The sequence below is a fragment of the Myxine glutinosa genome, chromosome 7 (genome assembly GCF_964187855.1).
Source record: "Myxine glutinosa chromosome 7, kmMyxGlut1.1, whole genome shotgun sequence".
Lineage (NCBI taxonomy): Eukaryota > Metazoa > Chordata > Myxini > Myxiniformes > Myxinidae > Myxine > Myxine glutinosa.
Window position 1 is genome coordinate 156625482 of NC_136267.1, and position 20610 is coordinate 156646091.

Genomic DNA, 20610 nt, shown 5'->3' on the forward strand with positions numbered 1-20610 from the left:
GCCAGCCACCAGAAGCGCAAGCCATTGGAAAAGCATTAAGCATAAACAAAAACAAAAAAACTAAACATAGGCAAAAAAAACAATAAACAAAGCGTAAGCAAACAGGCATACGGTCACATTTTCAGTGTTTACCCTGCACCAGCCATTGACGGTCCTCAGATGGCTTGTTTGTCACGCATGGTGAAAAGCTCATGAAATTTTCATGAGCTGTGTGGCTATCATCATTAGGGACACATAAATGAACGCAGTTTTTTTTGGCGTGTTAGATCCCAAAGTATCTGGCCAAGTGTTCACCAGTTGCCTCTGCAGCAGAACAGATGCTCATCAATTTAACGATGAAGATGTAAGGTTACAACCAGTTTCGATGGTGTAACGGTTGGAGCATCTGCTCTGAGTCTCGGAGGGTGGTGGTTTTAAACCTTGGCTGAGTCTAACTAAACTATTTTAAAATGATACGTCCTGCTTCCTTGCTTGGCGCTCAGTTTTAAAAAGGACAGAGCATAGACACACAACCAAATGTTGGCAAAGATAGCACAAGCTCAGTTGGGCCTAGTTTCCTCCTCCTGTGTTAAGGTTCCTTTCCCTATATTACTGAAGGGAGTTATATTATTACCCTGCGCTCACGGAGCGACAAGCGGGGTTAAGCATTCAGGTGCGTATGTGTCTGCATTTAAAAAATAAATTTTCTCGGCAACCGTTGGACCGATTGACATGAAATTTTCACCATAGGAGCGCCTCTTCCTTTAGAATATTTTAATGATTATTATGACGTCATAGGTCACGTGGTACAGGCGCCATAGTGGAAAAAATTCGCACCTCTATATCTCTGAAAGCACTCCATGGAAAAAATTGAGACCTGGCTCATTGTCAACTACTCCCCATGGGGAATAAGATATGTTAATGATGATATCATCGTTACCTTCGTTATGACGTCATAATTCGACAAGTACAACACTTATCCGATCATTATTTTTAAAATTTCAACAACTGTTGGTCTGATGGACACGAAATTTTCACCATAGGAGGCCTCCTCCTTTCGAATATTTTAATGATAATCATGACGTCATAGGTCATGTGGTACAGGCATCATCTTGGAAAAACCGAAAAATGTTGCACCTTTATATCTCCAAAACCGCTTCTTGGAAAAAATTGAAACATGGCTCATTGTAAATAACTCCATATGGGGAATAGGTGTTGTTAATGATGACGTCATTGGTGCCATAATTATGACGTCATAATTCGACAGGGACAACGCTTAGTCTTATCAGTTTGAAATGTATTGAGCATGATCTATGCAACAATTATATTAGAGAATATAAATTTATGATGTCATCACTCACGTGGTCTGGCAGCCATATTGGATCAAAGAAAAAAATGTTCAAAAACAGAAGAGTTGGTTCGCAACAAGTTGACTGCGCAGGGTAAGTATTCTATGAATACCATCTAGTTATCTATGGAAATCGTTCGCGAGGTCGAGGCCGTTGATTCCTGATATGTGAAACACCATGCTATCCATGCCTACAGAAAACAGACTTTTTGCAATGCCGGCCGCGTTTTCCATATAATGATAATGTAACTTTCTTAAATAATTATCTATGGGTAGGTGCTCCTATGTTGACAGATTTGTGTCAATTTCTCAAACGTTTGCGCAGAAAACGAATTTAATAGCAAATTCAGGTGCAAAAGTGAGGCCTTCGACCAACGTTACACAAGATCAAAGATGGTTGAGGACGCCTATTACTAGTTCATCTATTACATTTTTTGCAGGTTCGTTTGACTAAGTAAATTGATCCAGTAACCGTCTGCAGGTCAAAGAAAGGTGTTGAGGGTTGTTGTCAAAATCTCCCCAACGTGAGAATTAATCATATGCTAATACAAATGAGAAAGTTAATTCTTACCAAATTAAGTCAGCAAAGGTTCCTTTCTGTAACGTTATTTGGAAAGAAGTTGCAATACACAACATTTGGTGGACTTGACATCGGTATTTTTTTAATGTTGAAGGCTCCAGGCACGGACTATATAGCCCTCAATGAGGCCAGGCCTTAAATAAAAGAGAAGACGAGAATGGCACTCAGCAGAGAGCATACCTCCGCCTGGTTGGCCATATCACTCAATGGTGAAGAATCACTTAAAAAATTATACTAGCTGGATCGGATCTGGATCTTCACGAAAATTGAATCGATTCTTCCTTGTCACACAAACAACCGGTCCACCAAGTTTCGTCCAAATCCGTGCATAACTTTTTGAGATATCCTGCTATGTATCGTTTTGGCCCTATCTCCCAATGGTGAAGAATCACTTTAAAAATTCTAGTAGCCGAATCCGGATCTGGATATTCACCAGAATAAAATCCATTCTTCCTTGTCACACAAACAACCTGTCCACCAAGTTTCGTCCAAATCCGTCCACAACTTTTTGAGATATCCCGCTATGTATGGTTTTGGCCCTATCTCCCAATGCTGAAGAATCACTTAAAAAAACTAAATAATTATCATATCCGAATCCACATTCAGATCTTCGCCAAAATCGAATCGAATCGTCCTTGTCAGACATTCAAACTGTCCACCAAGTTTCGTCCAAATCCATCCATAACCTTTTTTAGATATTCTGCTATGTATTGTTTTTGGCCCTATCTCCCAATGGTGAAGAATCACTTTTAAAATTCTAGTAGCCGGATCCGAATCCGGATCTTCACCAAAATCTAACCATTTCATCCTTGTCATATTTGCTACATCTCTGCCAAGTTTCGTCTGAATCCATCCATAAAGTTTTGAGATATTTTGTTCACAAACGGATAGACAAACGGACAGACAGAGGTGAAAACATAACCTTCATCCACCTTTGGTGGCAGAAGTAAAAATTGTATGATGAAAAGTGTATCATGTTTGTTTGTGAGAAAGAGAGATTGAAGCTAGCCCGGTAGCTCTAGTTTGAGTGAGACAGAAAGTAAGACCAGCAATCCTGACGCGGAGCGTGTACGATGGTTCCAGGCACCACTTTAACGTTCCTAAGTCAGAACGGTAGTACTACCCTGAGAGGTTGCTGTCTACAACCTATAAAATAGAGACTTGTCCTTTTTCTGCACACAAAAACCTTTCTCTTCTTGGACAAAAAACACAGAAGTGGCACTTAGCTTGTCATTTTCAACAACAGAATCTGCTTATTATAATCAGTAGTCTACTGTGTCAACCACTGGTTGCAAAAGAAGCTTAACTTGAACTACTCTCCAAGATGCAAAATACACTTTGGCTAAAGGCAAATTTCTTAATTCAGAGTTAACTACCTGCATCTGCTGAAGTGAGTTCCCATTTTAAGTGTAATGATCTCCAATAGCAGACACACTGCTCAAGACAATTAGGATAATGAAAGTTTACTTTATTATAGCTAAAAAGCTGTTTAGCCCTCATATTGCTCTCCACTTATAATGAAATAAATGCCACAGTGTCTTAATGATCGTAAAACTAAGCTTAAATGTCTCTTGCAAACACTTAAATGCATGACATCACAATGCATGACAATTGTATTGTCTATAATTTCCAAAATTTGTTTTTAGCCGCGTCGCAGACGCTGCTCATAGAGTGCCCTCTGCTGTTGTTGTTGTTCTTCTTGTTCTTGTTGTTGTTCTTGCAGAGAAGACAAAACCTCAAAGCTCCACCCATTCTGGGAACCATAGCTCCACCCATTGTGGGAGAGGCTTCATATAAACAAATATCCACCATTTTATTAACTCGCATAGCTTTGAGGCCTGTTTTGTAGGCCCGTGGTGTCTTGCTCTCTCACACAGTTTTCTTTCAAATCAAATTCGATATATCATTTCATTTTTCACAGTCGCTAACATAGTTTTAGACTCGGTTGAAAAAAAACGTGAAGAAAATCCGATGAAAGTTTCCCTTTATAGAACGAAATTAATTCTCAAAGGCCTGTAACTTCAAGTCCATTGAGATATTTTTTTTTTAAATCACGGCATGCTCAGTCATACACCGCCCGAAATAAGAGACGGGAAAATGCCGAGATATATATATTTTGTTTAAATCGCGGCATGCTCAGTCATACACCGCCCGAAATAACAGACGGGAAAATGCCGAGATATATTAAAAATTCGTCCATTTGATGACAATAGTCACGATGAAATATTTAATTTATACGTCGTCACAATAATGTGGAGAGAGGAGCATAGCTTCGTTCACGTGTCGCCACACATGGGAAATTGCCAAGATATATATTTTTTAAATCGCGGCATGGTCAGTCATACACCGCCTGAAATAACAGACGGGAAAATGCCGAGATATATTAAAAATTCGTCGCCACACATGGGAAATTGCCGAGATATATTTTCACTTTGCACAAAAATAACATCAAGTAATCGAATCAATAGGAATGTCCTGTGCCTATAACATCGACGTTATAGGCACAGCTGCATCTAGGCATTGTGTAACATCGACGCGGCTTTCGTTTTAATTAAAACTTTTTGTACTTGTTCACCTATCAGATTACCTGATGATGGTTCTACATTTGAGTCAATGAAGCTAGCATTAAAAATGCTTAAAACTGGGCTTTGTTTACATTGCACGTGTGTATCATTTGCATGTAACATACCAGTAATTGACACATCTCCCATGATGATGTTGAAGTACAAGGCCTGTTGGTCTCACATCACCGACAGGTGGGTTGTCTTTTACCTTGCTTGTGCCCAAATGTTCCCCCACTGGCAGTATATTGTCAGCCTCCTCACTCTTCCATGAGCATTGATTTTGTATACAAAGAAGGTTTTGTTCCCGATCATATTTAATATAAAAAGAAGAAAGTTTGTTTGTTCATTTATGCATTCGTACTCTACAGGAACTAGTGCAACTAAACTTTGCATGGCCTTCTCTTTCATCCAGAGGAATGTCAAGGGCTATCATATGTCTGACATTAATCACATGTCTGACATTGAAGGCCTCCATCCATTAATGGAAGAGCAGAAGCAGCATGTACAAGTTAAAGTGAACCTGTCTCAATCCGAATTGATGATCTGAGATCAGGCTATTAGAGAAAATGGAGGATTTTAAGTAAACTGCGATGATGGATTCCATGACCTTGATGATGATTAGAAGTAAGCTGATAGGTCTTTGGTTTAAGGGATCGGTTTTTGCACCTTGTTGATGTAATGTGGTGATGTCGGGATTCCAAGCACATGGAATATGACCGAGGGTAAAATATTGTGTGAACAGAGCAGAAAGGGGATGTGCAAGAGCAGCGGAGCAGGTTTTTAGGACACATGAGCTGTTGCTGTCCGGTCCAGTTGCAGAATCAGAGTCGAGAGTTGCCATAAACCTCTCCAAATTCTCAGGTGAAAAAGGACACAGAGTCCAGGAGAAGTTGGGTGCGACTGGGTAGGCTGTGTACAGAGAACGAGTGATTTGGAGCACGAGATTTGGAAGCAAACACAAAGTTGAGGCATTGGGCCTTCTCACAAGTGGAGTCGGCTGGGGTGCAATATGAAGTGAGGGGAAGGATGGAAGGGGAGCATACTCCAGAGACAGACTTAACATGGTGGCAGTAGGTTTTAGAGGAAGGAGACAAATTTGAATGTTCAATCTTGAGTTTGGCCAGATGTTTCCTGGCTCTCCTGAGAGAAGACACACACTTGTTGCGGGCTTTGAGGAATGATCAGAGGTTGCCTCCGATCAAATTTGCCTTGCAGGAAGAGAAGGCAATTTGTTTCAATGGAACTGCCTCACCACATGATTCAGTGAACCCTGGGTGAGAGAAAGGGTATGATAACTGAAGATGAGATGGGATGGAACTGTACATAAAAGACAGCAGGTTTATGTAAAATAATTCACGGGCTCAGTTAATATCAGGGGTAGTTGTTATGGAAAATTATTTTGTTAGTGAGTGGTATGTTAATTATTTAGCATTCGTCATTTTTTCGGATTATACAGGAATCAAAGGTATCAAATTGGTCCCAAAATTAATGTTTTGGCTTGCTGTGCCTCTGTATTTCAAGCAATCCAGACAGGAATAACCAAAATGATGCTTCACCACAGCCACGCAAGAATACAGCAGGTAGACATCAGTTTGGTGCTTTTCCTTAAAATAGTATACCCACAAACTCCGGGAGGGGCAGGAAGGGTCATTCCTCTTTGGGGTATTTAGATTACAGTCGATCTATGGGTGGGTCTCAAGAACATTGGGTGTGTGTTCATTTACCAAGATTCTTGTGAAGAGATCGCCAAGTGGTTAAAGCATTCGCGCAAGCACTCCATTCAAAACCGTTAATGAACGGCTGGCTTGGCAAGCGCTAGCTAGCTGCTTGTTAAAGGAGTACAACCCGAGCTTCTCCCTTTCAGTTTCGTATCAAACAGCAGGAGCGAGTTTCAAAAGTTCGCCACGAAAAATGCTACGGTAGCGGCAGAAAGGGCCATGTTATTAACCCAACATTTGTGGGTTATATAGAGCACAGTAGATTTTCGCTCAGGTCTGTAAGTGAACCTTACTTCATGGATGTCGGGATTCCTCCAAATTTCTTCATCTAGTGTTATAAAGAGCACTAGCGACTGTTTGAAAAGCTAAGCATACGTGTTTGTGGTGTATAATAGCCGGCGAAGCCGGTGTTGTCAATAAACGCGTACGTATTATGTCGAAAACCAGATTATGCCTTGGCTTGAGAATTCCGAAGCTCAATGGAGGCCGCCATCTTGCGGATGCGGAAGTATGCATAACAAATTGAAAAACGTTCAATAGGAGTTTGTTTCACCCGTCTTTGTTTGATTCATATTCTTATGCACCTCCAATTTATTATTAAAATACTTTAAGACCAACCTGGGCCCGCACGGGCCTGGTTATCTTCAACGAAAAGCGTCACCAAACACCGGAACCAATGAGATTCGAGCATTTGAAAAAATATTTCTAAAACCAAATCACGCAATGGAGGCCGCCATCGACCTGATGCGGAAGTTTGCATAAAACAATTGCGAAAAAGTTCAATAGGAGTTTGTTTCACCCGTCTTTCTTTGATTCACAATCTAATGCACCTCTAATTTGTAATTAAAATACGTTAAGACCAACCTCGTTATCTTCAACGAAAATCCTCACCAAACACCAGAACCAATGAGATTCGAGCATTTGAAAAATATTTTAAAAAAGCTTATTATGCGTTTCGGACGCTGAAAACGGCGTCAAAATTCTAAAATTGACGAAAAATTATTTTTTAGAAATCTCGCGGCCGTAGGGGATAGTTTTTCACGGCCAGAAATACGGTATAAGCGGTTTACATGAAGAAAGAAAGCTCGGTTTGATTAACGACAGTCACACATTGCCGTTGCAACGGCGCTATCGTCTGATCTGTCGGCACTGATCTTACTGCAAGCTAACTTCTTCTGGTGGAGGAAGCCGCCGTGCCCGGAGAGAACCAGCCCTGACAGTGACTGAAGTTAGAAGACTACACACATACTGTGAAAACGTATGTTAAGCCCAGTTAAAAATTCTTAAAATAGGCCTTAAGCTAGCACATCGTATAGTTACTTCCTTAAGCTTCTTGTGACATTTATTGTATGTAGGTATTGGGGAGGACTGTCTGCTCTTCTCTTTTACTAAGTCTTACCAGGTACGGTACCTACACCGACCTACTATCAACTACCTAACCTACTGATGCCATCGTGATGGGTAAAATTGTGGCAAGAGGCTTTGGCTTCGCTGGCTCATTGCGGCTTTGCAGTCGGGTACTAGTATTTTTCCATCCTGGAGAAGCCGTTGCTCCCACAGAAACGCCATTACAACTATAAGCTATACACGTTATCACTGCAGGAAAAACGCCTTGGGGAAGTGGGACATTATTAGTATTAATATTGTTTTGTAATAACATTAACAATATGCGATTATCATTAATTTTGTTATTAAAAGCGTCTTTGGAAAAACGCCACGATAAATCTTCTTTGGAAATATGCCACGATAAAGCTAATTTAACATTAATATACACCTCAACGTGCAACCCCATTGACGGCAATGGCGGGCAAACTCGCTCGGGGGGAGAAAACACCCTTGGGAAGAGGGGCAAATGAATGCGCTACAACCTTCATTGTGTAACCCTTTGTCATCCTGTCAAGTTTGGTTAAGATTGGATAAGTAACGACAGAATGTATTGGCATCAAATATTCATCAGACAGACAGAAATGGCGTATTTTAGTATGATTCCACAGGAAGCATTGGTCAAATTTGGATGTAAAAATAAAGTTTATGGCCTGCCAAGCATTTATAATTAAACTAATCCAAACAATACTTGGCACATAAAATACCATGTGACTGCCCCTACAGTATAAAGGAGGTAGACAATGGTCATGTTACTTAATTTCTATTGTACCTGTGTCAAATGTCCAAATTGAGGTATAATAGAGGTTTGTGGTATGCCAAGCAGTTATATTTAAACCAATCCAGACAAGACACAGCACAAAAATACCGTGAAACAAATACAACAGAATAAAGTATGAAAACATTGGTTCAGTGTCTTTCTTTTGATTTTACAGTGATAAAAGTGGATGGAAGGAGGAAGGGGAAAATATTGCATTTTCTGGCGAATGTCTGCAATTGTAGTTGTAATCTTTATTTGTATCCAAAATATTAGCTCAGGGACGAATTTCAGCAAGACCAGAAGACAGGTGGTACAAAGGCGGACACAAGATTGTCTGACATTTGAGAGCAACAGGCCTTTTGCTTCTACGTCATTTTGGGAGATGCCAATAATGTTGAGAGCTTTATATTTCACAGATTCCAGAAGCAGATGTGATTTGGGGGCGTCAGCACACAGGGAAGAGCAGTATCCATTGAGCGAGATACAAAGGTGTCAGAGGCTTTGAATAGTTCCGACTTTTCAAGGAATGATGGAGGATGCCCAGTGTGTGGTTTGCTTTGGAGGCCTGCCATGTGGTAAACCCAGGAGAACTCGTGACTGATGGTGATACTGAGAAGTTCAAAAGACTAAACCTCTTCCAGTGGTTGACAATGGAAATAGAGAGATGGATTAATTTGACGATCGTTCCGGAGCAGCAGCGTGAGACTGAGGCTTGTCATGGGTGAAAGACATGTTCCATGTATCAGGCCATTCTCTAATCAATTCCAGATCAGCGGAGAGTAACGCAGCTGCCGTGTGCCTGTCGGAGTGTCGGAGGGATGGTGTACTGTATGACAAAATGTGAGGTCATCTGTAAAAAAGGAATTGACTTTTTTTTTCTCCAGAGCATCGGAAAAGTTGTTAACCTCAATAAAATTATTAAACACCTGACTGCATAAATTAACATTTGAATGTTTCAACAGTTTTCAAACTAGGTCATTACTCATGCTGTAGCCAATTGGCCGGGCGTGAGCATTGCAATCATCCTGTCTATGGGTTTGTCTGTTGGCAGAATAACTGGACAACGAGGGTATCTGGAATCACCAACTTTGGCACAAAGATTCATACTGTGAATATCTCACACAAGTTAAACTTTGAGCCCATAAGGAAAAACCTAAAACGAAAATTAGTGCAGGACTATATTTATTCACACCGTGACAGTATAGGCGAATGCCCTCTGAGATGGTATTGCACTTTGAGAAAACAACGGTGGGAGTCAGCCCCTCTATCGAGAGCGTTCTAGATCACCCGAGCATAGATGATTACCAAATACCAATCATTCCTTACTCACACCTTTTACATTTTTATCCAATCTTCTTAGCATGTTTGAGATTCCAGCCCTTTCCAGAAAACACATTGCTGCTATGCCTCTCATGCTCTTTTAACAGTCTTACTGGTATGCTTTGAAAGCCAAGAGGGATGGTCATATGGTCATGTTCATGACAAACATCTCTAGGTCTAGTATGGCCATTTCCAAATGGTACATAGTAAAAAAAATTGTGATTCCAAAAATTATAGTAAAGGCAAACCCAATTGATGGCCAAACTGTGATTGACCTTTGCGATCTGAGGAAGTAAAGTTTGGAAAGGTTCAGTTTCGGTTTGGTAAGGTTCAGTTTCCACCATTTTCTAAAAACAAGAGCAAATGACAGATAGTATTGTACAAATGCATCTCCGCATTCTTGTGAAATGGTACCTCGCACTGGCATTGCCCTCTGCAATATCAAGCAGAGGGCTCACCCTTCAAAATTAGATGGATACAAGTCAGGAGATGACGATGGTTCACGATCGAGCGGTATTCAATGACAAAGGACGGACTACAACCGAAACAGGCCCGGACTGGGGAGTCGGGGCCCACGTGGCAGGTGTCGGCCCCCGACATGTGGTGTACATGCCTATTTACAAAGGGCCCCAATGCGCTGCGTGCGCAGGCCTTTAAAAGCCAGCTGTACGTAATTGAGCGTGGTGCTGGCCTGGAAATGTCAAAACGAAGGTTACTGACCTTGAAATGAGATAGAAAATAATGTATAATCAGTTATGAGGTTAGTTAGCTACACAATACCGAAAATTCGGTTCGATTCCGACAACTTTGAAAATTTGACCTTTGTGACCTTCAAAGCTCAAAGGTCGAAGATTCTGAAATTTGTTGGAAAACTTGTATTTCATGATGTATGTGATAATATAAGATCATGTACGACATTTCACCCTATCAGGAAGCAAACAATGTCATAAAACCATCAAAAATCGACTTTTCTAAATTTCGTGACCTTGTGACCTTGACGTGAAAATGAAAAATCGAGCTCCGTAGGGCTAGACACATGACATTGGCCTAACCAAATACCGAAACTCCTGTCAGATTTCACCAAACCCCTCGGAGAAGATGCAGCTTGAACTCGATTACCCCCTAAAAAGACATCTTTTTCGGGCGTGGCTCCGCCCACAATGGGCGCAATACGCCCACTCTAGGCAGGACAGAACTAGATCATGATATCAACCTCCCACCCAAGTTTCATCAAGATCGGATGATATAATCGGGCAGTTATGCTGCGGACAGACAGACAGACAGACACACACCCATGACGAATATAGTGGTCACTCTGTTTGATAACTCGTGAACCAATAAGAGGAGCTAGACATTTAGAAATGTCCTTCTCAATACTATGTTACCACACATGACACACTAATGTTGTTGAGATGGGCCAGCATCAGGAATATGTGAGCTGTTGAATTATAGAGATGGATATATGGATGGATGGATAGGTATATGGATCGAGAGATGCATATACAGATGAACGAACAGATGGATATAGAGTTAATAAATAAATAAAAACTAGCTCAGGTTCTGACCATTCAGCCAATGAGCACCAGGATCTCTGAGGATGAACTTGTCCATGAAGAGATCATCCACGGACAGCTTTGCCTGCCTCACCACCGGGTCTTCAGCTGGTAGTGGGATGGAGGTGGAGAAGAGATAAAACGAATGGACACCAATTAATGTGTTGTGATCTGAGCAGTTGTTTCATTATTATGAGACTAAAGGTTCACACCGACATGCACAGTACGACTAACGGTGGTAATCATGCCCAATAAACATAGGCCTTCATGCAGTTGATTCGTCACCAATTCTGGCACGAAGGAGCATAAATCTATGAAACTACAGGGCTAAGAAAGTAATTTTCTGGAATAACGTACACAAAAAACCCGAAATTGTATTTACACTGAATAGTGAAAATTTTAACACATTTTGAAACCACTCAACAATTCAATTCAAATACCACAGATTTGAATAGACCCAGTTATTAGTCCCCCTACCCGAAGAAGACTATAAGTTTGCTCTCCGTCTGTCTGTCCTTCCATCCGTCTGTCCGTCTGTCTGTCTGTTTGTCCCACCTGTGGTTTTCTACACTTTTGTCCATACCCTTTAACATATTCAACTGAAACTTGGTGCATAGCTTTATGATGACAAATTACAGAACAAGTTTGAGTTTCGGGGTATTTCGCCATGTTTAGAGGAACCAAAAATTTGGCATACCATTGGATATTTTTGGAATACCATTGGAAATGACAAATTACAGAACAAGTTATATGCTCTTTTTGCTTGGAACAAGAACATTCATTGGAATCGATAGGGGACATGTATTGGAAAACAATTCTCCATCTACCCTGTGCTCGCGAAGCGAAAAGCAGAGTTAAGTGATCAGTCGCCTACGTACATACATCATACGTACATGTCTGCCTTTTTAACATTCATTTTCTCGGCAACAGTTAGTCCGATTGACACAAAAATTTCACAATAGTATGCGTCTACTCATATAGAATATTTTAGTGATAATTATGACGTCATAATTCGACAAGTACAAAACTTAGTCCGATTAGTTAGAAATTTCTTGAGCATGATGTACGCGACAATTATATTGGAGAATTTGACTGTATGACGTCATAGTTCACGTGGTGTGACAGCCATATTTGATTAAAGAAAAAACTTTTAAAACAGAAGAGTTTGCTTGCACCAAGTCGACTGCGCAGTGTAAGTATTCTATGAACATCATTTTTTTTATCAAAAGGAGAGTAAACCGTCTATCATGAATGCTTCCTTCTAAAGGGATTCTGCTGTTGTATAATAATAAATAAAATAATAAATAATAATATATATATATATATATATATATATATAATAATAAATATATAAATAAATATATAAATATGAATATAAATATAAATAATAAATAAATAATAATAATGATATATATATATATATATATATTGTAACGATTTTGAGAAGTGTAACGGGTTTTGAGAAGTGTAACGGGTTTTGAGGAGTGTAACAATTTTGGAGGAAGGGTAACGGATGTGAAGAGTATGGTTTTGGTATGGTAACATCCTGGTAATGTAAATAATGGTCGCAGCCGTCCTCCTAATTAATTTCATAGAACATACACGCAGGTCACGATATATCTTTTAAATAGTGTATTTCCTTATTCCATGTAGGCTAAGTATGTGTTTTCCACTTGATTGACTTTGCATTGTATCAAACAAAATAAGCGTAGGCCCTTCCAATTTCCCCAAAACCTCCCTTCCATTTGCCTTCCGCATTTTGGTCGGTTTTTCTCTTCAACCACCATTGGCCACGAGGTAAGGTTGGAGAAGAAAGGCGTGTCTCCACCTCGTCAGAAGAGGGCAGGAGTGAACCGGCCCTAACAGCCAATCAACACCGCGGTGAGTGACCCGGTAGGCGTGCCCTCGGAGCCGGCGGCTTAATTCCGCCGGAGGTGATAAAAGCGAATGTAAGGAACTGCTTTAAGGAGAGGCCTTGAGAGATACGCTGGGGGATGACCTGGAAGAGGAGCGCAATCCACCGCAAGCCCTACCTACCTGCCTGCAATATCCCCTGTCGTTGGAGAGACGCGCTGAACGGAGGGAGACGGCTCCACCCCAGGAAGAGGAGCAGGTGTGCCGAGCCAGCGCGTGACGGCCGCGGATACGCGACGGAGGTTTTCCCGCCAAAACCGCGAGGGGTTGAAAGCTGCTGCCTCCGACCTTGCCTCCCTCTCAAGCAATCAACCTCGAGCCATTACCTGCCTGCAATATCCACCGTGTGAGTGTGAACGTCCTGTCCTACTCGTTTGTCTTGGGGATTAAGTAAATGAAATAGAATAAGTTAACAATGCACTGTGTGACTGCTCTTTTCCATCTATTGCTGTAAATAATATTGGTCGCTCTAAAATATTGCTTGTGTGTGTATAATAAATCTGTTCTTCCTCCAAACTCTGTCTTTCTTCTCTCTTCTTCTCTTTCGGTCGCTTTAGAGGTTTCCCAATTGAATATCTGTAGCGCGATTAGTCAACGTTCGGGTGGAATCGGGTTCTAATCGGGGAGTAACTGTTCGGACGCGGTTAAATACACCACCGCTCGGTAAAATAACATCCAAAAACCGTGTCCGTAACAATTGGTAGTCAGGAGGTGGGATTCGAACCTGGGACTAAATTTATTTAGCCCAAATTTTGGACACCAATTGTGTTAGTACAGTAACAATTGGTGTCGAGGAGTCGGATTCGGACCCGGGACTAAATTTGTTAGGCCCAAATTTTAAAAAAAAATTTTTGGTCAAAATTACGAGCTGCCGAAATTGTGTTGTTTTATAAAACCCGAATTTTGAGATCGCGCCATGGACAATCAAGGCGATCGGATGTCGGTGGGGGAGATAGACGGGTTAGGGGTAACCCAGGAACCAGGGGAAATGTATGTGGAAGAAAGGGAGGAGGAGAGCAATGAGGAGGCGGTTGAGGGGGTGTCAGACGCGCAAAATGGCGCTCTCGCGCACGTGGTATCAGACGCACAAAGGGGCGGCTCGCACGAGCGCGGGGTAGCCGCGCCCGCTGCGCAAATAGCGGGAATTGATGTGCGGGACCTCATGGCGCAGATTAATGCAACCATACTAATGGCAAATATGGGGCTAGAAGCAAAAATGGATGCTCAGAGTGAGCGATTAGAGGGCCAAATGGGGGTAATGGGAAACCAAATGGGGGTAATGAGGGACGAAGCGAGGGGTACCGGTGAGGGGTTAGACAATAATTTTAAGGAGTTAGACAAGAAATTAATGGGGTTAGAAAATAGGATGGAGGACAAATTGCGGGAAATGGGGGAACAATCCGCCCGGGAAATCGAACAGATGGGGAACCAGATGGAGGAAATACGACGAGGGGTGAGTGAGGAGGTCTCGGGGCTGCGCGAGGAGGTAAAGCGAGGCGAAAAGCGTATAGAGAAAGAAGTGAGGAATAATACGGCTAAGTTACAAGGGGGAATAGAAGATCTGACGGAGGAGGTGGAACAGCTGACGGAGGGACAAACGAAGTTAGTGGAGCAGGTTCAAAAGAACACTGCGGTACTAGGAGGGTTGAAGGCGACACAAAAAGAAATTAAAAACGAATTAATAGCGACGCAGAGGCAATGTCAGATGGTAAGGGAGGAACTGACAATGAGGGTGGACGAGGTGACAGAGATAATGGAGACAAAGGACCGGCAGGTGAGGATGCACATAGAGACGGTCACGGTAGCCTTAGAGGACGAACTTGAGGGGACGCACCGAGAAATAAAAGAGGTTAAACAAAAATTAGAGGAAGTGGGAGAAGAGGTGAGTGAAATTAAGAAGGGACGGACAGAAACTAAGAGAGAAATCCGGGAGGAGGTGATGGAATGTGTACAAGGTCTGTGTTCAAATCATGATGCGGTGCTCACTAACCAAATAAAAAGTTTGCAGGTGGCAGAGAAGGTGCGACGAGGTACGGAGGTGAGTGGCAATGTACATGATGTGAGGGGAGATTCAGTCGGCTTGGGGATTGGTTTGGATCCGGGTGTTCGTGAAAGGCCGTTGGTGAGGTGTGTGACAGGACAGGTGTGCGAAAAAAGGGGTGTGCGAGAATGTCCGACCATGGGGTGTGTGAGGAAAAAGTGCACGCCGAGGAGTGAGTGTGCCGTCAAGAGTGAATTGGTCGAAGCGCGTGTGCGAGGGAGCACAGGGAAGCGCGGTGTGGTGAGTGTTACGGAGGAAGTAACGAAAAAGTGTGCGCGGGAGGACGCGCGAGAAAGGTGTGTAACGGACGGGGGCATGGGGAAAGCGCATGCTGTCAAGAGTAAGGGAGAATGCATGCCTGTGGTGAGTGTTACGGAGGAAGTAACGAAGAAGTGTGCGCGGGAGGATGCGCGAGAAAGGTGTGTAACGGACGGGTGCATGGGGAAAGCGCATGCTGTCAAGAGTAAGGGTGAGTGCGCGACTGAGAGTGGAGGTGAGAGTATTGAGAGTGACAAGGAGAGTGAGTTGGTTGTGACAGGTGAGCGAGGATGTACACCTGGGATGGAAGGATGCACACCTGGAATGGTAGAGCGTGTGTGGGAAGGCACATTTGAGTTGGTAGTGAGGCACGTGGTTGGGTGTGCGAATGAGAGCACACCTGTGATTGTCACAGAGGAGGTGACCGAGGAGGGGGCGCGAAGCGGTGTATTGGTGAGGTGTGCGAGCAACGAATGTGTGCCAAAGTGTTCGGTGGTCAGGTGTGTGACCAAGTCGGTGAGCGGAGTGAGTGTACCGAGGTGTGAAAGAAAAGGTACGAGGAGAATGGGAACGGCTGCATGTATGAGCAAGAAAGAGGTAGCGTATGCATGTAAGCCTGCAGGTGAAGCGTCGACGGTAACCGGGTTAAAGGTTAGGTCGACTTTTAGCCGGATCGGGCCCTCGGTGCGTGCCGGGCTTCGCGTGCCGCGAGAACCAGCGGAGATCCGAGCCACGGCGGGTTCGAAAGGACCGCCGTGCGCGATCCACGCTGGGCCTCGCGTGGAGCGGCCGCGTCCGGGCTCCACAAGGCGGAGCGGGCAGCTCGATAGGAAGGGTCGTCATGGCGACCACTTTCTATTGAGACGTGCCGGCAGGTCGAGATCGGGACATTGGATGGCTCCACGCCGAAGTGGTGCATGGGATCTCGGCCCGGGTAAGCCTCCGTCCCTGCCCCGAATGCGGGACGTATCCAGCCGCTGGCACAAAGTACGCTGTACGAAGCCGGGCTGTAGATGTGAATTGGCGCACCGAGAGGATGTAATAAGTAGACGGGTGATGTGAATTGGCGCACCGAGAGGATGTAATAAGTAGACGGGTGATGGTGATAGTGATAGTGATTTAAAACGAAATTTAGAAAAGTGAATGGAATTGGCAGTAAATGGAAAATTTTTGAATTGTTGGATTTGGACGAGCGAAATTGGTAGTGAGAGACCCCCGATGTGGTGGGATGGCAAATCCACCATCCCTCACAGATGGGGGGCAAAGGAGCAATAGTTTATGGGGTGTATGGCAGTGAAAACTAGCCCGGGTGGGTTAGGATATGGTGTGTAGGGATCTAGAAGAGATTGACATTAGGTAACGTTAAGTTTAGTTAGTGACTGATACCTGTAGTGGGGACGCAGGTAGATTAGTGTGGATTATAATGACGTGGGAGCGCAATAGTTTAAAGGGACGACTGGGAAGCGCAAGTTTCAGAGGGGAGAAGTTAGCTGAGATGATGCCGTGTGTGTGAGGATTGAACGGGTGAGAATGGAACAGGTGTGATTGCACAGGTGTGCAACTGAACAGGTGTGTGGAGCAGTGTATGAGTGAGTGATGGTGATTGTGTATTGTGATGACCAAGTGGTCCAGGAAGAAAGGAGGGTGCAGGTGGCACCAGGTGAGATTGCACAGGTGTGCAACGACAGGTGAATGGAGGGCAGGTGTATGGAATAAATGGTATGGAGTATTGGAATGGATGGTCGTGGAGTGAGTATGGTGGAAATTGTGGAGTGGAGTGGATGGTGCGAAGGTGTGAATGGGGGAAGAGTGGACCCCCATCACGGATACCCGGGGCGGGTAGTGTAAGTGTTAGGTAGAGGGTATAGGTAAATTGTGGTTGGATATTGGCATCTGTGGTGCGAGTGGAAGAATGGTCTTTGGATGGGTGCATTAGTGTTGTGGAAATGGCTGGGCGTGTAGCCTGTTAGTGTGTGTAGTTGGTTTGGGCACTCCACCACTGTGAGGATGTCGGCCAGGTGAGGCCGCAGGTGGGCTCTGGGAGCCGGTAGTAGTTGTTGTGGATGGGGCCCGAGGATCCGGAGGACGGACCCGGGTAGCCCAGTGCCAGAGGGCACCAGTGGAGTGACAGATCCAAGAGGGGTCTTCCCCAGGTAGTTAGGTTAGGGTAAGGAGCAGGTAAGCTCGGAGGCAACTGCAGTGGTGGAGGTGTGCAGGTGGGTAGACCCACTGGGAGAGGTACACGCCACAGCCCAGAAATTGTGCGAGGGCACCGGGAGATGAATCGGGGGAGTGAGACCCCAAATTGAAGAGCACCACAGTTTGGCCAATGGGAATTGGTTTTTAGAACCCATAGTGTAAGAGGGCCAATGGTTTGGCCGGAGAAAGACCCCGGGTAGTGTAAAGTGTGTTAAAATCATTTAGAGGATAGTTAGGGTGAAGGATCTCCTCACACCATCTGCATCCACTCACCTGAGGTGACAGGTACTCCACACCATGCCATGTTTTGATTTTTTTTTTTTATGATGCAAATGTTTGGATTGTGAGACGCATCATGACGTGGGTGTGACATTGTGCTTTGTGATTCCATCTCTTCCTCCTTATGAGGATTGATGATGAATTTGGTGATGGCAAATTTTGAAGTAGAGGGATTGTGGAGACGAATTTGGTATAGGGGAAATATGGGGAAGACGTGACAGTAGTGACGAATTTGTAAATGGGTAGATTTTGTAAATATGGGGTAAGAGCAAGGGTAGTGTAGGTGACAGGGGGGTGACGTACGGTAGGGACGAGCTTTCTCACTTCGCCCTCCGTACGCATTTCACCTTGCATTGCCTTGTTTGACGTGTACCCTTGTGACCTTACCCCTCGCTCAATTGTCTTTCTTTTGTCTCCCACATGACCTGTGCGCCATTGGGTGCCGAGGGGAGCGTGCGTGAGGTGGCCATTGTGCGCCCGAGATTCCCAGAACCAGCACGCATTGCGTTGATGTACCACTTTATGGACCGCTGTTCGGCGGCCAAGTACCACTTGATGGACCCCAGGTTCTGGGGCAGAGCACCTCTGTTGGAGACCGGCCATAGTGGCCAGGGAATCTTGCTTGCGGACCTCGGTAAGGTGGCACCTATGCCAAACAGGTGGACCACCCTTAGTTGGCCCCTGAGGCCCTAAATAATAATAAAAAACGAACACAAGTTGTGCTTTTTATTATGTCCAAATAGGCCGCATGAAGCCAGAAGACGTCAGGAAGAACATCGGCCCAGCAGACAAGGAGAAGACCACCACCAGTTGTTTTGTTGTGTTTATTATGAGCCATGGTGACCGCACCGGATGGTGCTTTTGGGTGCTTTGTGGTGTTTGGGTGCTTTTGGGTGCTTTGGTGGTGCTGGTACTGGTGCATCGATGCAATGCGTTCTGTCTCCTCCCTCCCAACAGGAATTTCTTTCTCTTGTTCCCTAAAAAAAGAAAAGAAAAAAACACACAGGTCCTGGGTTGCGTTGTAAATAAGAAATCACGACATTGTAAATAATGCTCCCCACCGTAAATGTATAGTTTCAGAATAATTCCGTAATTCGGTTAGCTGTGGGCTTGAGTCTGTTAGACAGGATGCAATGCAATAGGGGGACATACTTATTTGTGTTTTAAAATTGTCACACTCAGGGTCAGGTTAATTGTAGAGGGAATTACACCTACATGTCACACTCAGTTAAGTCTAGTAGGCCCGAGGACGTGCCTGAAGAAAGGAGGGTGCAGTGTAACGATTTTGAGAAGTGTAACGGGTTTTGAGAAGTGTAACGGGTTTTGAGGAGTGTAACAATTTTGGAGGAAGGGTAACGGATGTGAAGAGTATGGTTTTGGTATGGTAACATCCTGGTAATGTAAATAATGGTCGCAGCCGTCCTCCTAATTAATTTCATAGAACATACACGCAGGTCACGATATATCTTTTAAATAGTGTATTTCCTTATTCCATGTAGGCTAAGTATGTGTTTTCCACTTGATTGACTTTGCATTGTATCAAACAAAATAAGCGTAGGCCCTTCCAATTTCCCCAAAACCTCCCTTCCATTTGCCTTCCGCATTTTGGTCGGTTTTTCTCTTCAACCACCATTGGCCACGAGGTAAGGTTGGAGAAGAAAGGCGTGTCTCCACCTCGTCAGAAGAGGGCAGGAGTGAACCGGCCCTAACAGCCAATCAACACCGCGGTGAGTGACCCGGTAGGCGTGCCCTCGGAGCCGGCGGCTTAATTCCGCCGGAGGTGATAAAAGCGAATGTAAGGAACTGCTTTAAGGAGAGGCCTTGAGAGATACGCTGGGGGATGACCTGGAAGAGGAGCGCAATCCACCGCAAGCCCTACCTACCTGCCTGCAATATCCCCTGTCGTTGGAGAGACGCGCTGAACGGAGGGAGACGGCTCCACCCCAGGAAGAGGAGCAGTTGTGCCGAGCCAGCGCGTGACGGCCGCGGATACGCGACGGAGGTTTTCCCGCCAAAACCGCGAGGGGTTGAAAGCTGCTGCCTCCGACCTTGCCTCCCTCTCAAGCAATCAACCTCGAGCCATTACCTGCCTGCAATATCCACCGTGTGAGTGTGAACGTCCTGTCCTACTCGTTTGTCTTGGGGATTAAGTAAATGAAATAGAATAAGTTAACAATGCACTGTGTGACTGCTCTTTTCCATCTATTGCTGTAAATAATATTGGTCGCTCTAAAATATTGCTTGTGTGTGTATAATAAATCTGTTCTTCCTCCAAACTCTGTCTTTCTTCTCTCTTCTTCTCTTTCGGTCGCTTTAGAGGTTTCCCAATTGAATATCTGTAGCGCGATTAGTCAACGTTCGGGTGGAATCGGGTTCTAATCGGGGAGTAACTGTTCGGACGCGGTTAAATACACCACCGCTCGGTAAAATAACATCCAAAAACCGTGTCCGTAACAATATATATATATTGTATAATAATAATAAAAAGCATACCATTGGAAAGCCATAATCCTTTACCTATGTATGTTTAATCACAAAGGTACCTGTTGTAAAAGCCATGTTTCCAGGATTGAGGAAAAAGAAGCGGGACATTGGCCTTTTATGTAGCAGTTTGTTTTTAAAAGACCATGTGAGTGTGTCTGTGTATTACTTGGAAAAGAGTGTGTCCATTTCATCATAAAAGGTCAAATTTGCTCCTCCTCCTGTTTTAAAAG

General features: G+C 44.0%; 2 protein-coding genes across 3 annotated transcripts in view; both read right to left on the bottom strand.

Annotated features, from left to right (window-relative positions):
* LOC137431766 (inactive dipeptidyl peptidase 10) overlaps positions 1-20610 on the bottom strand; it is a 707001-nt gene that overhangs the window by 365548 nt on the left and 320843 nt on the right. For both annotated transcript variants that reach the window (XR_010985336.2, XM_068123461.2), the window contains exon 3: positions 11218-11313. Coding sequence is in view for 1 of the 2 variants with exons in the window: in XM_068123461.2 (XP_067979562.2) it covers positions 11218-11313 (96 nt within the window). In the remaining variant the exon portion in view is untranslated. The remainder of the gene's footprint in view (positions 1-11217; positions 11314-20610) is intronic.
* Positions 1-20610, bottom strand: part of LOC144892876 (uncharacterized) — a 305686-nt gene that overhangs the window by 167581 nt on the left and 117495 nt on the right. The gene's annotated exons all lie outside the window — the stretch shown is intronic.